The sequence below is a fragment of the Taurulus bubalis genome (genome assembly GCF_910589615.1).
Source record: "Taurulus bubalis genome assembly, chromosome: 4".
NCBI lineage: Eukaryota > Metazoa > Chordata > Actinopteri > Perciformes > Cottidae > Taurulus > Taurulus bubalis.
This window is the reverse complement of record NC_136592.1, coordinates 11,819,828-11,835,662: the sequence shown is the minus strand read 5'-3', so window position 1 is coordinate 11,835,662 and position 15,835 is coordinate 11,819,828. Positions and strand designations below refer to the sequence as shown.

Here is a 15,835-nt window from a genome sequence, read left to right as displayed (position 1 = left end):
AAGTTTTGGTGATTTGCATGTTTTGAATTTAATTTACACATTAGGTTGGGCGGAACATTTGACTTGACTTAGCTTGGTGACTTGAAGGTTAAGATACCAACAAGGCAATATTTGTGTCACTAAGGTTTTCAATTGGTAAGGACAATGACAGGATAACAGTCTATGAAAAGAGTTAACATAAAAAAAAAACATGCACATGATTTTCTCTGATCAACTGGAGGAGCTTTAGTTCATACAAAAGCATCTTTAGCACATTTAGTTAACCATTACACAATTCAATCTTCTATAGATCGAACCAGTGGTGTGTTTTTCTCTTACTATTTATGGAAGCCATGACAGTTTCATCATCCTCTCAGTAACGAACTAGTCTTCAAAGAACTAGTTTCTCTTCACAAGATGTTATGGCATTAACTGGCAGAATGGCATCACTGTTAAACATGATATATTAAATACAGAAAAAAACTGTTTAAAAAAAACAAACTCTGAGGCAGTTATTAAATATTAAATGCACTTCAGTTAAGGTTGGTCCTGCAGAATTCTGAGGCATTTAGACCACACTGCTCACACTTTTTGGCCAATGCAGTTGAGGACAATCATTACTAGACAAAGACGGGGTTCACTTTTTGTCTGCCAGTTACAGTGTTTACATTTGTATTGGCTACTTAAAAAAGAGAAACTTAATGCAAAAATAGCACCTTTAAATCATAGTTTGTAACAAAGTAGTATATAGAATAAACAAACCTGTCAGTCACAGACAGAATTCACTGGCTGATATCTGGTGTTATTTTCCCGCATAGACCATCCAAATTCTCCGAAGTGAAATAGTTTGACAAGGTTTGGTAGTGGCACGAGGAAGCATTGTGCCAGAGGAATATCCTTTGACTCAGTCTTCATATGCAATGACCAGTGCTTCATTAAGAAGCGCCCTCTTGTGTGCTTCACAAGTATAACAAGACTCCACAAAGACAGTGTGAACTAGTTTTGTGTGTGCTGTGGATCCCCTCAGCACGGAGACACTGCTGCTGAATCAGACTTAATGGAAAGTGCATGAGTAGCTAATAAATGGACAAAGGACAGCAGCTCACATGATCTACAGCATCCGCACGATTGAGCAAGCTTCTCTGGTGAAGTGTCTGACTATTCAGTTTAAATGCCTCTACACAGCAAGCAGTGTGACCTCAACTGTATTGGCTTAAGCATGTTTAAGGAAATTTATCAAATAAGAACCTATGTTACAGTTCAAACCCTCACCTTAGCTAAAGAAGGCCACTGTTTGAGTGCATTATGACATGAGTAAGTGATACAGCAGTCATGGCATCAATTGGAAAACGCATCAAGAGGAGACTGAAAATTGATAGACTTGGAGCCATCGCGCCATCCAATCCCAGGTCAGTTCTTCAGGTTAGTTATGACCAACCAATTACTTGGAAAATAATTAAATGAAGGACGATGGTAAACTGTCTGTCGAGGTATGTCGAGAAGAAGGAGGACGGATAATTCAAGTCTGTATAGAGGAGGCTCCATCAACAGAGTTAAGACATGACCTCTCTCAGTGTCTCATTCTCTTGTCCATGTGTTTCACTGTCTGACAGCAGAGGGGAATGAGTTGGCACAGCGATCTTATAAGGCAAGGTATCTTTAGTCAACATCCTCCTGGTAGCAGAGACCAAACGGGAATAGTTATCAGGGTTGTACTCTGATAAAGGTGGCCGTGCGCAGAGTAACGGCAAATTGTCCCTGTCGGGCCGGGACAGGAAGAGAGCAGGCCGGCGTTGGTTCTCTCCTTCCTTCAGGGAGTCCGGGAGCGGCTTGCGTTTGCTTTCCGGCAGGAGCATTATGCAGAGAACAGAGAGGACCGCGAAGGAAGCGAAGACAACATGGTGGAGAAAGTAGCCACTGTTATTCTGGAGCTCCATCAACGAGGAGGCGGCCATGCCAACACAACCAGCTGCCAGCACCAGGCCAAGGCAACCACCTCTGGCAGAGAGATGAAAGAGAGGGAAGAGGAGCAGGAAAAGGAGAACAAAAATCAACAAGGGAGACCCCAAGGTGGAATAATCAAACAATACTTTGTATATTGTGTTGACATTTTTCTGTATCTCTATACTTGCCAACTTTCCTACACTGTCTGTAGGACTCAAGCCCACACCTGTGTGTTACTACAACTGTTTCTGAATCATTTGGGCACTGTAGTTTTTAGCAAATGATACTCAAACAGGATTAATTTTGCATTTGAACGGGACTATTTTAGAAGTGGACTAATACATATTAAACATAAGCTCCATCAGGCTTCAGCAACACAGGCAATACTTCTTTTCATGGGAATTGTTGCATCAACAGCCTCATCACTTTTGTCAGACAGACACTTACCGAACCACGGTCGGCATCACCTCACTGGCAAAGAACGCACTGAGCATGGCGAGAGCTTGAGAGAACAGTAGACCCACGACAGAGAGCACCAACACCAGGCCTCCATGCAGATCTGACACATACAAAGAACAACAGACTAATGTGCAAAAATTATAACTGCACAATTTACAGCTAAAATAATCTGACATCACCCAAGCCTTCACACTTGTCATGTGAATAGCGTGGCTTCAAGAATTTTTCAAAAGCATGGGGGAGTCAAGAAATGTGTTGAGTTGATTGCAATACTGGTTTAACTTCAAGCAACAAAATAATGTCAGTGATTCCAGTGATTCCTCAATTCTTTAAAGTAGTCAGCTGTCTTTCATGAAAAACATTTATTTGTCAAGTTAATTCCATCTATTTATCAAAAGGGAAATGTTATTTAAATTAAAACAAAGCTAACGTAAACAAGAGGTGAGGATGTAATTTACACTGAGTGAGGGCCAACAGCAGCAGCGATGACAGTCCAGTGATGATGGCAGAGAGCAGAAGCATACCACGCCGACCAAAGTGATTGACAGACAAGCAGATGAAGATGCAGGCCAGAGCTCCAGTTGTCACTCGGAGGAAGTAGCTAAAGTAGAAGTTGGAGGAATAACTGTGCAGGTTTCTGGTGAAACAGTACTGGATCCCTGTTCCAATGAACCTGAAGGGGAGATAAGAGACATGTAACATTCACTGTGAAGCCCAAGATGTTACTTGCATCATGAAATGGAAGGCCTGCATCTCATGGACAAGTCAGGGGGACTTTACTTTTTCAGACTGAGCATAAAAACTCACAGCGTGAAGCTCAGGATGAGACAGTTCTTCCAGATAACACGAGTCTGACGCAGCTCCAGAACTGAAAGGTACGCTGGCCGACAGACTTCTCCGTATGCGGAATCTATCTCTATGAGCCGAATAAAAGGGGGGAAAATTAAGTAATTCAACATATCCACATAGTGGAATTCAGGGGTAAAAACACATTTAACTAGTGGCTGCAATTGTTATATGCTAATCGACATCGAGTCAACATATGGATTAAACTAGAACTACCACCTTGCAGTTATACATGTAAGCCTCTGCCAACCAGTCAAGTTGCAGTTTAATTGTTGTCAGTCCAACCAGTCACCACTTATCATCTTTTCTAATAGACACGTGTGTGAAATTGGGAAAATTAGCATAAATCATGGCTGACAATTTCTTTTGTGAGGTCAGAGAGATCTTTGACCACTAAAATCTAATCAGTCCATCCTTGAGTACAAGTGAATGTTTATGCTTGTTCAGGGGAGATTCCCTTCATTGGATTTCTCCACACGGCTGGCTGGCCCTTGTCATGCACATTTGAGGTGCTCACTGGTTTGCTGAAAGCATGTTCATTCAGGAGAAAGCAGGCTCACAGCTGCAAGTACATGGTCAAGGTGTGTAGTGCTACTTTTGTTAAACCAGGGAAAACGGTCTCAGACAGCTAGAAGGGTCCCTTGCTCTCCATGCTGTAATTCCTCTCACTTTTTTGCAAATTCATAGAATAGTATGCCACAAAGTGTCAAGAAACGTTATGCCATAAAATCGGCACAGTAAAGTGTACCTTAACATTTAGAGTATGTCATAAATTAAATCCTATTTTAGAATACCATGTGTCATGAAAAAATCCCCAAAGTAAAACATATCTTAAAAAGTTACATTATAGTATGTCATAAAAACATATTTTTAGGGCATACTATACAATAATATTGTTATGACATCTGTATACCATGTCATAAAGTCGTTCAAAATGTAAAAAAGGTCATAGCCTAGTATGCCATAAAAAAAGATGTAGCATAGATTCCTCACTCTTAAACTTGCATTCAGCAGAATGTTTATGCAATAATGTAATTTCAAGCAGGTTATATTACTACTGCATCCAAGTCAATCAGACACAATCTCCACAACAGATGGATTTGATAAATTACTAAATATAACGTGTGGTAAATCATGATCAGTCAAGTTTAGCAGTTATACTGCATCTGGTACAGCCTAGAGCAGTAAGGGCAAAACATGTTGGGAAAACTTAAAGTTGAAGATCGATTCATCGTTTGTCATTTTTCTAGCACAAATGCCTTGAAAAGCTTTTACGTTGTGAGGATTCTCTGCTTTGGATTTGTTAACTGGATGACTTTGGGGTTTGGACTGTCGTACTTAAATATAAAATAATTGGTAGTAAAACATAATTGGTATTTTAAGCCAATTTGGAATCATGTGGGAATAGTTACTAAAAGGGACTCTGATGAAATCAAGGATATCAACAATATTTAGGTTGGCATTCTGCCGAAATAATTTGTGTCGTACAAGTTGGATGGATTTTTCACATTATGAAAAAAGAAAACCAGTTATTGCTTTGCTAGTCTGTTTTGTGAGTTTGTAAGACATACGTCGTGAGTGACTAAAACAGATCGGGTAGTACAGGAAAGGTTGAGTCTTTCTGGTGCAGAAACATGAATGAAAAGAGACATCTCACACATGCTCTGGGTAATGTGACACATCAGGATAATGATAAATGGTTTGTTGTCCGTTTCCCCAATATTTTAATGGTTTATTACATGAGTTGTTTTAAACTTTTATCATGAAATAGAAAACTTTTAGACCAGTTTTTGTGTGTGTGTACCTGACAGCAGGGTTTCACCAGGGTAGATTTCATTGCGCAGACAAACACCGTTCCTGGTGGAGAATTCCTGGAGGCTCCTCTTCGCCTGGAGGATCTGAGCTGTGGCCAGCAGCCAGCGAGGAGACTCAGGAAACACGGACGCACAGCTGAGGAAAACCACTCTGTAATCATACAAAGCTCAGACACTCTGTAACATTGACACAAACAGGTGATTTATTTGTTTTGGCAACAAAGAAAATGTATATCCCCGACTGCTACAAGGCATCAGCATACAACGCTATTCAAGGTGCTGAGATTTAACCTCCTTGAAGGTCAGACACCAGACACTGCTTTGTGTGACTCAACTGTCTTGTTAGGATGTTTGTACTCAGGTCACGAAAATAAAAATTGGTCTCAATGTGACTTCCTGAATAAATAACTAGACTCAGCTAACTCTGAGTGGTGGTCAAAATCATTTTCCCAAGTAGGATCGTATTTAAAAACGTGGTTAATTGTGAATTCAGGTATGGTTTTTAAAATGTGTGGGCTTGGCACAAGGAAAAATTCCAAACTGCAGACTGGTACACGGAGTACCAGGATAAAATAATACACTTCCCTTAATACTTCACCAAATATACACATGGTGTACCCACCTACGCATCCCAAATAGTGAAACCTGACTCACCACCAATAGGACAGCAGCAGGAGCAGAGGCAAAGTGGCAACAGCCTGGAGAACGGGCCAGTCGCGGCACAGAACAGCGATGCCCGGCAACAGGAGCTCTGCGAAAATGGCAAAGAAGCCGCTGATCATGGCAACCATGAGACGATGGGGAGGATCACAAAGCTCCAGCCCTAAGTGAGCGATGGGAACAGAGAAAGAGAGGAAAGACAGAACATCAAAACACAGCTGAAGCAAAACAAATACCTCTCCTGTCAGAACACAGACCCCTTGCCACATAAAGCTACTTTATTTCCCCCCTTGTACTTATTCTCTCAAGGAGTTGCTATACAAGTTCCTGTTGTTTTTTTCTCCTGCAAGCTCCTAAAAAGCTATCCGACTGTATTTATTTGTAATTAGAGGTGTTTTCCTTATTGATTTCTTTAGAACTATAACAGTTGATAAACCTATCTGAAATGATGTAGAGCTATCTGTTGTACTAGATACTACAATAGTTTGATTGAAGTATTGTAGATACATAATGTGGACCCAAGGAAGTGTAGCCTCTGTTGTTGTTGTTGTTGTTGGGGATCTTAATAAACTAAACATGGAATCTACCATTCTGTTTGCTAGTTCATAGCCAAGCAAAATACTGCATAGAAAGAAAACGCTTTAACAACAAGCCAGATAAAGCTACTAAGAGATAAAGTAGTCTTTAACCTTGAGTAATGATGTAAACTAGTTTGGAAAGGTGTCAAGCTGTGTGAGTCTCTGTTGAACTTTAACCTCATTCCCCCCCAGACCTGATTCTCTTTCCACATTTCCTCCCTGTGAGGGGGAGAAAGAAGGAAAGTGAGCAGTTCACTTCCTGCTCACTTCCTTGCCTTTAGTTCTGTCCTGCCATTGTTTTCTCCTCTCTGTGGAGGAGCAGAACAGGCAGGACATCGCTAAGAATCGTTTTTCCTCAGGCCCTCATCCCGCCCATCCCAGCATCAAAATAATCTATAAAAACAAAATCTGGACTCAATCTAGCCCTGACCTCGCAGGAATTCACAGAAGAATGTTCGTGTTTCAGATGAGGCCACTACCTAGTACGACCAGCTCCCACGCAGGAATGTGCAGTTTCTACAAACGCTAATGTTATTACGTTTACATGCCGCTTCACTCTTGTTCTAGACAGTTCCAGAAAGGAAACACACTGTATTTGAGACACTATGTATCCCTACCAGGCAGAGATGAGATATCTCTCATCATAGAAAACGTCATGCTGAGTGAAACAACCAACCAGCTGCCTCCTGTCAGTCTTATTGACTGACAGGAGGCAGAGCTGTGGGGGAACGTGTGTTGTGCTTGTTGCACAACACACGTTCCCCCACAGCTCTGCTAGTCCGTCATACAAATGCCCACCTGGAGCAATAAGGTAAGCCCATATCTTTCATTTTAAGAGAGCAAGTCAACACTTAGCTTACAGTAATGGTCATGACTCAAACTAGAGAACTATTGTGTCCCAATTCTGTAAAATATACTATTTCTATACAGTAAATATTAGATATCAGTGAACATACGACAACTGTTTTCTTCTACCAGGAATTGATATAATATGTGCAGCGATGCATGTCGAATTGTGACTTTTAATTGCCAGAATGTTTGTTTTAATTATAAAATTCTAATTGTTTGCAGTTGTTAGTAGGTCCTTTGTACATTGCATTTAGGGAAAGAAGTTAAACAATGTGTGTGATCGTGAAAATGATCTAATTCTGATGCAATGTGCCAAGGCATTCAAATCATTGAATATGTATTTGTACTATGAAACCATCTCAAGAGTGTTCACTGGACTGAACTGTAATGTTTTTTGTCAAACAATTCAGTCTCCTCACAAAAGTATTTGTTTTAATTTTCTTGAATAAGAATAAAATAATGGCTTAGTTTGGGCATTTTTGAGTATAATCAAACCCACAAATGTGATGCCTCAGATACTCAACTAGCTCAAAGGAAGGTCAGTTTTATAGCTTCTCTCACCAGCATAACTGTGTTCAGCTGTGCTAACATAATTGCACAAGGGTTTTCTAATCATCCATTAGTCTTTTATGCAATGAGCAAACACAATGTACCATTAGAACACTGGAGTGATAGTTGCTGGAAATGGGCCTCTATACACCTATGTAGACATTTCAATAAAAACCAGACGTTTCCACCTAGAATAGTCATTTACCACATTAACAATGTATTTCGAATTAATATAATGTTATCTTCATTGAAAAAAACTGTGCTTTTCTTTGAAAAATAAGGACATTTCTATGTGACCACAAACTTTTGAACAGTAGTATATATATATATAAATAAAATGAATTTTGTAGACTTAATACTTACAATATGCAATACTGCTGTACTATACTGAATATTGTTTTGCTACTACTACATTTCACTTCATAATATTACACTTATATCCCATAATATGTATAATGTACCAGCCTTTTTATTTTATTTGACCATATTATGTCATACTGTTATACCACTTTACTTTGAGGAGACGTCACTGTTCGTCTAAGATAAACACTCTGTGACAGCGATTATAACCGCATAACAATATAGATTAGAATTAACTGGAGGATACACTTTTTTTCTACACGTATATCTTAAACCCTTAAATACAAACAGGAGCGCGGCCACCCTCCGGAGGAAACTCATTTCGGCCACTTGTTTTTTTTAATTAAAATACAAGTTGGATAAAATCTAAACTTGTCCTCTCCTATGTAATCAGGTGTCGGTAGGTAGAACCGCCAGTGCCGCTGACTCGCCGCTCTCCTGGCTCCTGTCTCACGCCACACGCTGCCACGGACTCGCCGCTGCCAGTAATCGCACTTGTGGTCTCTCCCAACAACGTTAGCTAACGTGATAGCAAGCTGACTAGCTTGCCATTAAAAAACTGGTGGGAGGGAAATTAAGTCGCTGTAGACATCTTAACGCTGATTGGCCAAGACTCGATACAAAGAAAGATGTTCTATTTGCGATCAGCTTTTTTCCAAAAACCAAAACCAAAACTCTTCGGATCTACACGATTCACGTGGATGACATATTTTGATTTCAAAACGACGAATTTCGCCGAAAGGTGACAAGTTTGCAGGTCTGTAAATAAGATCACATTTGGTTTTACCAGTGATGATGAGGCTAGCCACCAAATGTCATGGTAAAAAAAAAAAACACATACACACGTACGTACGTATATATATATATATATATATATATATATATACGTACGTGTGTGTACATACATATATGTGTGTGTACATATATATATATATATATATATATATATATACGTACGTGTGTGTGTGTTTATTATCAATTTATTATCCTGTATTTTGTAGCTAAACCTCATTAATTCTTGGTAGACAAATAAGTCTTACAAGTATTACAAAAGGTAAGAGGTAAATATTAATCTCTGTGGTGATATAACAGTGAGATACAATCTTCCATCTCCTATCGCCTGGAAACCAAAGTAAAACTATTTATTACCTGTCTGGCAAATAATTGTATCAAATACATGACATTTACATTATTGTCATATTGTCTTTCAGTTCTTGTTTTTAACTTAACAAACGTCAGCGATAAAAGTCTTATCTCAGTTATTTGTGTTTCCTGACAAAAAGATAAGATGGGAATACAAAGATAGGAAGTTTTCTTAGAGTTTTCTTCATTTTTCCTTCTTATTTTTGACGGATAAGATAGTTCACCAGTTTGCATTGGGCATTTTCATTCAGTCTAATCTTAATGTTTTTAAGAGTAAAGCAAAATGTAACATTAACAAATACCAGTGAAATGTGATAGAACAAAAACATGACATTTGGATAAACTCAGTGCCAGCAAATAACTTAGAACGACGCCCAAGAATCCAAAAGTGCGCTCTAAAATAAACAAAGGAGCTAGTGGCTGTGTTTATTTTCCTCAATCCTCTGGATAAATCGATGACCAAATAAGGTTAAAGGAACTTAACTGCAGGAGAAGTTGGACGACATTTAAATGCGTGTGCAGGATACTCACTGGCAATATACGAGGATATGAACACCCCGGCGAGCATTGCGCCCTGAGAGAGACGCAGCAGCAGAAACACCGCCACACTGTTGGATAAACATACGGCCACCCCTATCAGACTGGACAGGCTGATGGAGAGGAGGAAACATCTCCGACGACCCAGCCTGAAAACACACACCAGTGTCACATTACTCTTATTTATCATCCACAAAACACACACAAGGGAAATTAGGGAGCTACGAAGTGTTCAATTACAAATAAATTCATATATAATTAGTGATACAAATACAAGTTGCAAGGATAAATTGAGAACATTTATTTTATTTCAAAATGACAAAGAAATGTCATTTGTATTTCTTAATGTTAGCTAATCAGCTGGTGAGCTACTGTAAACCAGAGCAACAACAATAGTAAAAGGACAGAGACATCCTAACATCATCAAACATCTTCTTTTATTTATGTACCTTAACAAGACTGCACATATAGCTACCAAGCTGGATAACTACGTAGGCGGAGTTGTGCGTTTGGGTTATATTTCTCAGCATCCAAAAAGTCAGACAGAAAGTAAGTTTATGTCGTAAAAGTCACAGTAATGCATTACATTAAAAGTCATAGTATAATAAGTCTTACAAACTAATAGTATATAGAAAGTCATAGTATAGTAAATTAAATAAAAAAGTAAATTAAATAAAAAATAAGTAAAAGTTATAGTATAGTATATTGAACAAAAGTCCTAGTAAACTAGGACTAGTATGTCAAAAAGATATTTAATTTCATAGTGCGACAACTTCTCTTCATCATTTCTAGTGTTTTCTTGTTCATCCCTTTCCTTGCATCTCTCGCTTGGAACCCCGTTTGTCCTCGTTCTCTGCTGCATGTCATCTCTTTCCGAATGCAATCAATCCGCACACCTGAGACCAATCCTCTAATCAAACTCCCACACTAAATATACGCTAGCTCTTCACTCCAGTCGACGGCAGATGGTTCACTTTGTCAATGTGGTGAGAACACCTCGGATGAACTAGACTCCAGTAAAAGTGAACTCTGCTTGACTTTGTTTTCTACCTGTGCCCCTGCCTGCCTTGCCCACTTCCTGTCAGCCTGCTTCCAGCCCCTGGCCTGCTCAACTCTGCTGTGGGACTTTGGACAAGTCAAAAAAAGTCATAAAAAAATGATAGTATAGTCAATTTAAAAACGTAATACAAAATAAAAAGCATGTCTATAAAATGAATAGGAATAGTATAGTCCATATAGCATAGCATGTTTAAAAAAAGTTGTAAAATATCAAACTCTAAAGTAATAACAAAAGCCATAGTAAAGTTTGTCAAAAAGTCACGGTATAATAATAGTAAGACTTAAAAAGGTATCAGAAAAATACGTCTAAAAAAAGACATGAAAAGTTATTGTAAAATGGGTTGAAAAAATTATAGTTTCTATGTTGAAAGAAGTCCTTGTATAATATTGCAAAAGACTTGGATTATTATATTGAAAGAAATGCGTGAAAAGTTAAAGCATAGTACGTAATAAAAAGTCATAGTATAACATGTCTAAAAAGCTCTTCAAGTCATATTAAAGTATGCTGAAAATAGTCAAAGTCATAGTATAGCATGTCTAAAATGTTCTTCAAGTCATATCAAAGTATGCTGAAAATAGTCATAGCATTTTTAAATAAATTGTTAAAAAGTCATAGTATAGTATGTTGATTAAAACTCATAGTATAGCATGTCATTATAGGATGTCAAATGAAAATGCATAATATAGTGCGTCATAAACAAGTCAAAGTAGAGTATGTCACGAAATTCTTAGTAGTGTATGTCCAACAACTATTCAGTGCACAAGCCATGAAACAAGTACGAGTATAGCATGTGGCATACAAGTAGTAATATTTAACACCTTTAGGTTCCATACAAAATGATGATTATTACTTACCAGTCGCACAATGTACCAAGAAGGATGTATCCCAAAATCCATCCAGTCATGAAGCAGATATGCTGCAAAGGGATTTTCCAGTAGTCACTGCAAACCAGGTTCCACTGCAAAGAAAGACAAAGAAGTACATTGACACGTTCTCAGACCAAAACACAGCGAAAACATTGACGTTGACCAAAGAAAGAAAATAAAGACATTTCCTGAGCTTTGGTTAAAAATCTTGCATCATAAATTACATTTTGCATAATGTACCAACTAGTGAAAAGGTGTGTGCTTTCTTTTTCTCTTATTAAAAGGATCCTTGGATCTAAAAGGATTATACCGTTTTTTACTTACTGGTTCCCACTGACTTAATGCTCTAAAAACAGGTCACAATATTTATAGTTTAATTCTCATAAAATGATTTCTTGTAAGTAATTCGCAAACATTACTCAAACAGTGAATAGTGCATTTGTTGGGTAATATTTTCAGCTGTGGATTAATACCCTGATGCTCTGGTGAGTATTTGCGGCAGCAAGATTGTTTATGGAATCATTGCAATTAAGGAATATATATCAGATGTTTAAAATAGAGTTTTGCAACTACAATGGCGATCCGTTTAGAAATAATGGACATTAAGGCAAAAGTTGTTAGAACGATGAATTAATTGTTGTTTTTTGTCATATTTGTTCAAAAGAAAAATATGGAATATTGTAATCCTTTAACTATTATTACACACAGTTCACAATAAAATAATGTTATAAAGCACAGAGTAACATTGTAGACTTCAACCAGTGCCTTCCTGGAATTAAGGGAAACTTGTAGCACGCATAAAATGTTTACAGTAGGGTACTTGTGATTACCAGGATATATAAAGCACTTCCCAAATAAACTTTTAGTGACGTGTATCAATGATTAACATGTGGTTAACTCAACTAATCTTCAAAATATGATTAGTATATTAAAAGACTTTAAAAGGCACATGACGTTTTTTTTTGCCAATGTGCTGTATAAAATGTAATTCCACCCAAACAGAGATTTCTGTGAGGAAGCAGGAATGTAGATCATGGAGTCTCTAATAGAGTTAAGATGTCTGCTGACCGTTATCACATTAGAACAAAGTATTGCTCAAAGTAGAGCCGGACAGCAGCTCCACGCCCGTTTGGTACCAGTCGCTGCCTTTCAGCGAACTCTTCTCCACCCCGTCTCTCTTTTCCCTCGGCTCTTCCACTACGCGCTGCACTCTTTGTGACCATAGTACAGACACAGAGGATACAAAGTTTGTGCTCAATGAAAATTTATAAAAACAAAAACACCAAGTAATATGTGTAATGCTAATTCATCGTTGGACCATCCTTTCAACTTTGAGGCTCTAGTGTGTAGTACTCACATAAATAGTTGCGTGCACAATTTAAGTGTTTTTAGGTCTGGGTACCAAACCTCAAGGTACAACACACTTTGAAGGTATTACATGCTTAAATGGTTTCTAAGATCATACTTTTTTTTTTTTTTTTACATATTCTATGTATGGACTGATGGTTTGTGATTTAAATCCTCCCAATTTCAGAGGTATACTTGTAAAATTGCACGGAAGGTGTTTACATCATATTTATCATAATAAAGACATTTAACTTAAAAAAGGTTTGATAAAAAAATAGTTTTCATATAAAAAAAAAAAAAGTACTGAAACTACGGTATCATATTGGCACTATAGTAGTACCCATCTCTAAGTAGGATATGTGCTCGAAGAATACAATAATATAATAGAAAGGCACTCCTCACATCAGAATGAGATCTAATTTCCATCACAGACGTCAGAGTTTTAAGCTCATTCAGATAATAAGTATTTTTTCCAGATGGTGAGGGTCCACTTGTGAGAACTGCTAAACTTTGCTAGAGCCATTTTCCCATATTAGCAATGTCATTATGATTTCTCCTGGCCACGTAATACAGTTATTTTACAGCATGTGCAACACCAGAAGCACCGCCTACTGTCAAAGACGGAACAATGACAACTCTATGACCACCGGCCTGCTGGAATGGATCAGCCATTCGTTAGTCTTCCACAACTTTCCCATGTCCAGAAGTTTAAGCAGTGACCTCTGTGCACTAAATCATAAATATATAAAAAAGAAAGAGGTGTGGGACAGTCCGCTCGTTTCCCCATTCTGTACTCGAGTGCTTAGGGCAATTGAGGAGTGGTTGGATCAGCTCCTGTCAAACATGCCACGAGTTTGCTTTCTTGGGAGAAAACAGGAATTGGAAAAGGCCAAGCTAATGAAAAAGGCTCGAGCAAAGAAAAAGGCTCTAGCAAAGAGGAAGAGTGGCCACAACCAGATCCTCACCAACATGAAGGCAATATCACCTCAGATCTGGGTTATAAACCCCTCATTTTCACCTTCAGTGCATCGTGTCAGATTGTTGTACTTTAAGGTGCTTCTGTTGTTTCTTCCAGCCCCTATATTGGAAGTTGATGAGCACCATTGTACTGCAATGTTTTCCTTTAATAAAGTTTTCCTTTGTCACAGCAAATGACGTCACGTGCAGAGGAAGCTGCTGTTGGTGAAGGAGGCGTTCAGGGTCTCAGGAAGGAACATGCAGGCCTCAGACTTCCCAGCGCCAGAGTATGTCACCGGGGAAAGAGAGGAAAAGTCTCCTCACGGCCAGGATCTATTTCCTTAAGGCCATGACAATACTCTGAATAGAAAAAAGGGGAAATTACCCATAATGACTCTGCTCTGCTCGTCAGCCCCCACTCTAACTAGAGTCAGAGACTCTGCCAAATACTCTGATGTCGTCTTAATGCGTTACAAAATACTACACCGAGACAGAGGGGATGGCGCATGTACGGGGTCACATTGACAAATATTTTTGTAAGAACTTGCTATCAATATTTGCAGACCGGGATGGATCCTTGAATAGCTGAAGTGCAGGAGAACAGAGTGAGAAGGAGATAAACATTTTTCTGCTGCTTATTTACACATGCAGTTACACAACAGGACACACTCACATTGAAACCCAATATCTGTGTTCAGACACCAGTCATATCTAAAGTATGTGAGAAACGATCAAAGAGGATCTACATTCAGCTTGGGAATCTCTTAAACTGAAAGGCAAAAGAGAGGTTGAAAGCAAACCCCAATACAATTTCCTATGTTTTAACACTACAGTTTATAATTACAAATCCCAGATGTGTATTTTATATAGTTTAAGAAATAGTCAAGTGTCCATTGCCTGGTGGTCACTTATAGTATAGTATGACCCTGGGAAACAGAGTGCCAGATAGCAGCTACAAGAGTGAAAACGACTCAGGCCATCAACTATTCAACCACAGCAAATATTGACTCAACAACTGTCTTCAAGACCTCACATGTTTCCTGCGGCGATAAAGCTGCTTTTACTAAGCGGAAACTGAAAGAAATCCAGTTCAGCATCTGCAACGCCATACAAACATGGATTAGTTGTGAAAGTGACACAACCAAGGACATTGTTGCTCTATATAAAAATAGCGTGGCACGTGTAAGTAGTAACTAAACCACAACTCCTTTGGTGGGGTGGATACACATACGTGTTTTTTAATGCAGAGCTGTGGGTGAGCAGCATCTCTTCAGCCTAACAATGTGGATACATACACTTAAATTGACTTCGTCCTCCACTTCACCCAGTGCTCGAACCCCGGGCCACTGGACAGTCCCTTACCTCGGTGACAAAGTTGCTCTGGAGCCCCGCTGCGTTGGCGTACTCCCACCCCTGGGTGCAGGACACCCTCTCCCTGGAGACCTTTTCGGAAAAGTCAGAGGCATTTGGTGAGTACTTGAATAATTCACAGTGGCTGAGGCCGTAGCCGTTCACCCAGGGGATGGTGAGGTTGAGGTACCCCTGCCTGGAGAAGTTGCTGGGGAGGAAAGCGGAGGGCAGAAGCTGTGGGTCGGGTTTGCAGTGGTAGGAGTCCGGGAGGACGGTGTAAAAAACGTCGCTGAATAGATTCAGCATGACCGCGAAGTTGGGGAACCAGCTGAAAACGACCACGCCTCGGTTGTAGCGTCCAAAGCCGCCGGTGCGAGGGGCAATCTTCGACTCGTAATCCATTTGGAGACGAGTGTTTGCGGTAACAGACGGTTCTGTGGCTGCGGCGCAGAGAGTGCGCACGCTGGAAAGCCACCCGACTCAGCAGCAGCAGCAGCAGGTGCGCGCGGGTGAGGAGGGGGGCGGTGGCCTCCCGGG

At 39.4% G+C, this 15,835-nt stretch overlaps 1 protein-coding gene across 1 annotated transcript; it reads right to left on the bottom strand.

Moving 5' to 3' along the window:
• Positions 1 to 1,532: 1,532 nt before the first annotated feature.
• Positions 1,533 to 15,703, bottom strand: slc22a31 (solute carrier family 22 member 31; the record flags this gene model as incomplete). The annotated part of the gene is made up of 9 exons (XM_079217595.1): positions 15,311 to 15,703; positions 11,633 to 11,736; positions 9,713 to 9,867; positions 5,697 to 5,865; positions 5,033 to 5,178; positions 3,190 to 3,298; positions 2,841 to 3,055; positions 2,371 to 2,482; positions 1,533 to 1,977 (listed from the first exon to the last, which is right to left on the bottom strand). Exons 1-9 carry the CDS (start codon positions 15,698 to 15,700, stop codon positions 1,533 to 1,535), a joined length of 1,845 nt encoding a protein of 614 aa, XP_079073721.1. The 5' UTR covers positions 15,701 to 15,703.
• Positions 15,704 to 15,835: the final 132 nt, after the last annotated feature.